We start from the raw sequence: 7,445 nt of genomic DNA, 5'->3' as shown, positions 1-7,445 counted from the left end.
GTGACATCCACTGATCATGAAGGAGGCCCATGAGCTGGTAGGCTCCTATGGGGAGCAGGGGCAGTGTGTGCTCCACCTGGGGTTCCTTCAGGCCCCTTAGTCAAGTGACCTGCAAAGCAGCCAGTTTTGGATGGGAGCCTTGCATCCAGGCCTCGGGAGGCATTCACCCCGTCACGGCCCAGGCACTGTCTCTGGGACCTTAGGAGCTGGCCCAGTGATACCACAGGCGTCCATGACCTCCGTGCATGGTTTCTGGTTTCCGTGGCAACAGGAAATCCCAACTGGGGTGCATCAGCCTCTTGGCTTTGGGACACACGAGTTGTCAAGGTGTCTGCTGGGAGCGCCCCTGTTGAATGGTAAACCCTGCTTACCACTGGGCGCTGGTGGGGACGAAGGTCTAGGGCTGTGGTGCCACATGTACTGCTAGGACCTGAGTCGCTGGCATTGGTGCTTACAGATGCCACAATAATATTGGACAGGTTCAACAGATGCCATCCATCACCAGATGGAAATGAGGCATCTGAGCTGGTCCCAGCCAAGACCAGGGTCTAGTGAGGCTCTGTGAACAAACAGCGGGTTTGCCAGAGGGGCTGAGCCACCCAAAGGGGACAAGATTTGACGATGCAACCTGACTTATCGATGGTTTTGCAGAACTAAAGGTCTCTGCGTCCCACTGGGCCACAGCAGCCATCAGACCATGACTGAGGCAGGACCTGGATGTTCTTCCCAATGTGCGGCACTGTGTGCGGGGCAATGGCTGTGCGCCCCCCCACCCCCCACTCTTGTTGCTGGTCACTGACTCAGGCCATCGGGTCAGCTTAGCTACCTGGTCAGGAGATAGGCATCCCAATGACTGGACTCCCACAGGGTCCCTGTGGAGGGGAGGACTTTGGTGGCAGTTTGTTTCCTAGGAGGGGCAGATGTTGGCCCCTCGTGGATGCTCAGAGCAAAGGGTCTTTGAACGTGGAACAGCGTGGAACTCCTGTGATCACGCCAGCTGCACCAACAGGCAGCAGCAATCGCCTGCCGGATACATGGATGGGAGACATGAAAGTCCACATCAGCTGCAGGAGTGGACTGGCCCGGGGACCCCGAAACTGTTGAGGTCAAGGATGAGCCTCAATCTGGAGATTCGGGCCAGTGGGTCCAGATGGTTCAAAGAAAAGAAACTGTTCCCAAAGAAAATTGGAGACATTACCGAGAACTAGACACTGCCTGGGTCTGGTCTGTTGACACCTCCGGGCCCACACTCTGCTGTCCCCAGCCACCCAGGTCAGGGCCCGTCCCATCCGGGAGCCCTCACGTGATGCTGAAGCAGCACAAGACGCCCTGGTGCAGAAGAGGAGCAGTTTTATTTGGCGGGGATCAGGGGACGTTCCGCACACCTGGCGGGAGGAGGGGGGGCGCAGGCTCCCAGGGACGAGGCAGCCTTGTCATTTTCTAGGACGTGGGGCCAGCCTTCCCTGTCCTGGGCAGGAGCGGGTGGACTGCAGCAAGAAGCGGGTCTGTGGGGAGAAGAGCCCAGTCAGCAGGGAGACTCAAGGTCATGGAATCTTATTGGTGTTGATCCAGCATCAAACCTGCCCTCCAGGGGGACAGGAGGAGGCTGAGACCCTGGGCCTAGAGGCTTGGCCTCAGTCACAAGGGTAGCCCAGGCCTGGATCATGCATTTGAGAGTGTGTGTCCATGAGCTCAAGTGGACTTGCGTGTGGTGATTCTGGATGTGTGTGCTCAGCTCTTGCTCTTTCTTTTGTGCTTTGTGCCTGATGAGGTGAGCATCTGCTCCATCACATGCTCCCACCATGAGGCACTGCCTCACCATGACAAGGGTCGCCCATCAATCATGGACTGGAAACAAACTGTGCCCAAACAAACCTTTTGTCTTTATAATTTATTACTTTTGGCATTTCGTTACAGGGAGGGAAAGCTGACTTATATAAGTGTCATTAGTCTCAAGACCCCTGCTGCCTCCTACCAGCAGAGTAACAGACTGTCCCAGATCCTGTGGAGCAGGGAGCCACACTAACCAGCAGAGCAGAGACCAGGGTCCTTTCAGCAAGGCCTAGACCCTGATGACAAGATTCACTTCAGGGATCAGCTTGTCTAGAAAATGAAAAACAAAACAGAAAACCAGTCTAGAGTCATGGTCGTGAGGAGAAGGAGTCAGGGAGAGCCACATTCCTCCTGAGGTGCAGGGCCAGCAAGTGGGGCTGCTGGAGACCCGTCATGCTCAGGCTGGTCGGATGAGGACGGGCCCTTCCACCCAGGGCCCAGCTGGTCTCAGTGTCAGGGCCAAGGAGGGCAGCCTTTGACCTCAGAACTTTCTGGATACTTCAGGGGAAACAAAGAAAACAAAACCAAGGTAAGGTGAAAGCAGAGGTCCGAGCTGCCCTGTGGTGTGCAGGGACAAAACCCCTGGGGACATGGCTGCTCTTGCAGAGGGGGAGAGAGCTTGGAAGCACCACTTACGAATGATCTCATGCACCAGGGGGATATCCAGTTTTTCGAGAACACCATTGACCAGACGGCACACCTGAGCCAGGCAGAGAGGGGAGTTAGCAAAGGGGCAGCAGTGGGACACCCGGGAGCAGCATCGTCTCTATTGGGGGATCTCTGGGGAAGGTTTCCGTCACTTCTCTGTGTCTAAGCGTTTGATTCTGAGCAGGTTTGGGGACGAATGTCTCAGGCACTTTAGGCAGAAGGAGAAACTAAAGGCATGAGGGACGTTGGGAAGGGGCCTGAATGTCATGCTGAGGTGCGTTCACTCTGTGACTTTGCCTTTGTGGAAGGTTCTGGAAGGCGGTTTCTGGCCCTAGGAGACACCCGAGCCTAGCCTGGAAGACCTCTGGTCTGCAGCCATGGAGGGCTGGTGGGGCTTCTCAGGCAGGGCCGACCCAGTTCAGCTGCGGTGTGGACAGGCACGGGGCCTGGACCAGACTGTAGCCCACCGAGGCATTTGGAGGGACGGAAAGAACCATGGACAGATGTAGCAACTGACAGACTGATGGACGGGTGGAATTACTTCTTAAACCGTGGGACTCAGGTAGTCACCCCAGGACTCTCTCAGCCTGAGAATCTCTGAGGCGCACGGATCAGGGGAGCCCCCAGCCCAGCCCACCTACCTTGCCCTGCACCAGCTCAGGAAGGACTTTATTCAAGATGCCCGTGAGGTTGTCCACGAGGTCTTGAATGGGGAGGGAAGCGATTCTGGAAGAGAAAAGCTGTGGGTGTGACTCAGGAGCCGAGGGTGGACCTGGAAAACTCTTGAGAGGGACACAGTGTCAGATCAGACCAGGCCTGTCCCCTCACCCCATGTGCAGCCAGGGTCCTACCCAGAGGGAGCCACGCCCTGCACACACAGGCACCAGGGGGAGGAGGAGTCTACAGCCCCAGGACAGGGCAGGTGTTCCACAGGACATCAAAATATGACCCATGCTCTGTGAGGAGCTAGGAGGACTCCTGAGATGGCACGTGAAGACCTTGGCCATGGGGCCATGACTCCTGTGTGTTGGGAATGATCTCAGCCTTCCCAGGTGACAGGGGACTGAAACCAGCATCCTAGTGAGGCTTCATGTCTGTTTGCCCTTTAGGGGACCCAACACTTTCACTCCTGCTGTCTTGGGGGCTTGATCAGTGACCATGTAGTTCTATGTTACAGATAAGCAAGCCACAGCCACGCAGGAGAAGACCATTCAAGCTCAGAGGCCCTTCACCTCCCCTCAGCCCTGTCATAGCTGGGGCTTAAACTCAGACATATTGTTGCCAAATCCAACATCAAATTAGTCATAGTGGCCTAACAAGGATAAGTGAAAACTTTACCCTTCCATTTACTTATTAATCCGTCCATATATCTGTCCACACATATATCCATCCATCCATCCATCCATCCTTCCCTCCACACGTTTAGCCATCTAACCATCCATCCCTCAGTTAGTCATCCATTCATCACCCATCCACCCACCCACCCATTTCCCCACAATCTGCATATCCATCCTCCCTTCCATCCTCTTCCTCTTCCATTTTCCCATCATTCCATCTTTCCATCCATCCACCCACCATTCCGCTCTGTTCTCGGGGGCAGAGCATCAGTCCTCAGCCTTACCCGTTAAGCAGGGAGATCCGCAGGCTGCCAGGGGAATGGGTGCAGTCACCAAGAACCAGGTGGCTCTTCCCCTCACTGTCTCTCTCAACCAAGAGTTCCGCAGTGATGTTGAGCTTCACGTCCAGCTCCAACAGACTTCTGAATGGGGGCCTGTAGAGGAGACGACTCTATTGGCATCTGGTCTAGCACATTCCAAGGCTTTTTTTTTCCCCCCTTTTCAGGCACGTGAGCCTCACCTGACCCCACCTTGCCCACAGGTACACGCAGCTCACTTCCCCCAGGAGACCCAAGGCTCACAGAGGTCAAGTGAGTTCCCTCGGCACCCAAGGTTGCTCGGCAGAGTGGCAAATGAGCTGCAGACGGAGGCTCAGGTCGTTGCACTCCCACCCCCTGGTGCCTCCCCAGAGACCTCAGGTCTCCCTTGCTGAGCCACCTTTCCTTCTGCTCATGGGACCTACTCACGTATTCACTTTAAGTATCATGCCCAGCGGGATGGTGACGTAGAGGCCATGGGCGCTGTGGCTCTGCACATAACTGAGTTCCAACAGCTGAGGATTGGTGACCTTGATGCTGTCCAGGGTGCAACATTGGAGGGAGAAACATCAGCTCCTCGAGCCTCAAACCTGGACACCACCTTCAACCCCAGAGACCATCCAAGGGGAGGTCCTGCCCCTGGACTACAGGAGACAGTGTGGGTGTCTTGCAGTCAGAGCCACATGGGTGCTGAGCCTTACAGCATTTCTCCCAGCCTCTGCCAAGATTGGATCCCGACATGTATGACGCCCTCTTCGTCTCAGGTCTATGAGGTTGACCAGGAGGGGAATGTGCTGGGTTGGTGGCCTGCTCTGTGCCAGCACAGGGACTTACCAAGGAAGGGGCTGCCCTTGTTGGTTGATGGGAAGGTGGGTGGATGGCAGAGGAAGGGGTCAAATGAAGGAAAGCTTGGCTGGACAGATGGATGGACGGATGGATGGATGGACGGACGGACGGACGGTTTATTCAGTGCATGAATGGGCGATGGTGGGAATAGTTTTAAGTCTGCACCAACTTCTAAGGGCCTGAATCACTCAAATGTAAGTCTGTCTCTCTGCCAGTCAGGGAGCCAGAGCCAGATCCTTGGCAATGGTTTGACCCAGTCCCATCAAGGTCCAGGCTGTGGCTGCTCACAGACACCCTAGTGCTTCTGGCTCAGTGAGCTCTGGGGTGTCCCATGGGAAGCACCACTTCAGAACTTTCCACAGACACCGCCTGGCTCTGTTAGTGTCACTGATGACACCTTGGAGGCGGGAGCTGATGTTCTCCTGCCTCCATCAAAGGCCACTGAGTTCTCAGGGGCTCCTCGGGGGGAGGGAGGAGATGCCAGTGGTGCAGAGGAAAAGGGCTGGGCCCTGGACTCAGGAGGTTAGAGTGACATTCCTTGCTCTGCATCTTGTTGAGTGAGCACAGGCCTGTCCCTGTGCTCAGTGTCCCCATCTGAGAACTGGGCATCATTAAGCTGACCTTGAAGGGTTGTCCTGAGGATCATCAGATGGTGTTGGGATGTGCTTCAGGGACTGGAGAAGAGGGCCAGTGTCCCTGCCAGACTGAGTCCCGCTCCAGGCTCAGGCCACCGCCCCCTCCCTCAGGGCTGCCACCTGGGGCTGGCAGATCTCAGCTGCTTCTGGGGACCAAGACCATATTGTGGGTCAACTCACTAGAGGATGTGGTTCAGGATGGGGAGAGAGGAAGTCAGTTTTCCAAATAGGCCAACCAGGCCACCAGAAGTGCCCCCTCCAGTCTTCAGGATGTCCAAAAGCGGGAGGTTTTCCAGAATGTCCAGCAGACCCCCAAAGAGCAGGCAATTGCTGAGAGCTGGAAATGTGTAGAAGGGCCTCTGAGGGTCACCTCTGTCATCTCCAGGCCCTCAGTCCCTCTCCCCTACTCATCGTGCCCCTTCTTCTACCAGATGGGGTGTTGTTTATTCACACCTGTGACAGAGGCCATCACAGACTTACCATCCCTCAAGCTTCCAGCAAGATCTATGGGATTTGAATCCAGGGCTGGGGTTGGATCCAAGGACAGATTCGGGTCCAGGGGCTCGGGCAGGCCTGGGTCCAGCGGCACGGGCAGGCCTGCGAGCTGGGCTGTGACCTGGGCCAGCAGCCCACAGAAGACAACGAGGCCCCCAGTGTGAAACATCTCTTGGTGTCTGTGGACAGAATGAGTCCAATGTGGCACAAATTGGTCTCCTCCCCAGAGCACCTGGAGGTGACCAGCAGTAATGGCTAGACTGCTGGGCGTTTTCTCTGTGCCAGGCGACAGGTTGATGGCTGTACCCTGGGTGACTGATTTCATCTTGAGTATCTCCCAAGACATGAGCCCCTATCACTTGCACAGGTGAGGATACACAAACCTAGTGACCACAGGTAACTTCCCCCAATGTCCCCAAGGTTACAGATAGAGTGAGCTCTCGGGCTTGAAGTAGAGACAGGGTTTGAAGCAGGTCTGCCTGACCTCGAGGCCTCTATTTAAGTGACCATCAGATTTACTCAGGCACACTCACCATTGCTGGGGGGACTGCAAATTGGTGCAGCCAATCTGGAAAGCAGTATGGAGATTTCTTGGAAAAATGGGAATGGAACCACCATTTGACCCAGCTATCCCCCTCCTTGGTCTATACCCAAAGGACTTAAAAACAGCATACTACAGGGACACAGCCACAGCATTGTTTATAGCAGCACAATTCACAATAGCTAAACTGTGGAACCAACCTAGATGCCCCTCAGTAGATGAATGGTTAAAAAAAATGTGGCATATATATACAATGGAATATTACTCAGCAATAAAAGAGAATAATATCATGGCATTTGCAGGCAAATGGATAGAGTTAGAGAAGATAATGCTAAGTGAAGTTAGCCAATCCCCCAAACCCAAATGCCGAATGTTTGATATAAGGAGGCTGATTCATAGCGGGGTAGGGAGAGGGATCATGGGAGGAATAGAGGAACTCTAGATAGGGCAGAGGGGTGGGAGGGGAAGGGAGGGGCATGGGGTTAGAAATGATGGTGGAATGTGATGGTTATTATTATCCAAAGTACATGCATGAAGACACAAACTGGTGTGAATATACTTTGTGTACAACCAGAGATATGAAAAATTACACGAGTCATAAGAATAGTAATGCATTCTGCTGTCATACATAAATTATAAAAAAAAAAAAGAATTTACTCAGCAGCTGGGCTCACTTACAGTGGCTTGAATCACTGTCCCTAGTTCCACCTCCTCTGAGGAATTCCACCGTCCCTTTCTGCAGGGCTGGGGATGGAACCCAGGGCCTCGTCCTCGCTAGGAGAGCGCTCTGCCT

General features: G+C 54.5%; 1 protein-coding gene across 1 annotated transcript; it reads right to left on the bottom strand.

Annotated features, from left to right (window-relative positions):
- Window positions 1-2,062: 2,062 nt before the first annotated feature.
- LOC139704640 (BPI fold-containing family A member 1-like) lies at window positions 2,063-6,280 on the bottom strand. Its single transcript, XM_071607434.1, has 7 exons — window positions 6,097-6,280; window positions 5,797-5,953; window positions 4,565-4,672; window positions 4,103-4,252; window positions 3,123-3,207; window positions 2,470-2,533; window positions 2,063-2,103 (listed from the first exon to the last, which is right to left on the bottom strand). Exons 1-7 carry the CDS (start codon window positions 6,278-6,280, stop codon window positions 2,063-2,065), a joined length of 789 nt encoding a protein of 262 aa, XP_071463535.1.
- Window positions 6,281-7,445: the final 1,165 nt, after the last annotated feature.

The sequence above is a fragment of the Marmota flaviventris genome, chromosome 2 (assembly GCF_047511675.1).
Source record: "Marmota flaviventris isolate mMarFla1 chromosome 2, mMarFla1.hap1, whole genome shotgun sequence".
NCBI classification, from domain to species: domain Eukaryota; kingdom Metazoa; phylum Chordata; class Mammalia; order Rodentia; family Sciuridae; genus Marmota; species Marmota flaviventris.
Note: the sequence above shows the minus strand (reverse complement) of the source record. Positions and strands in the feature narration are given on the sequence as shown.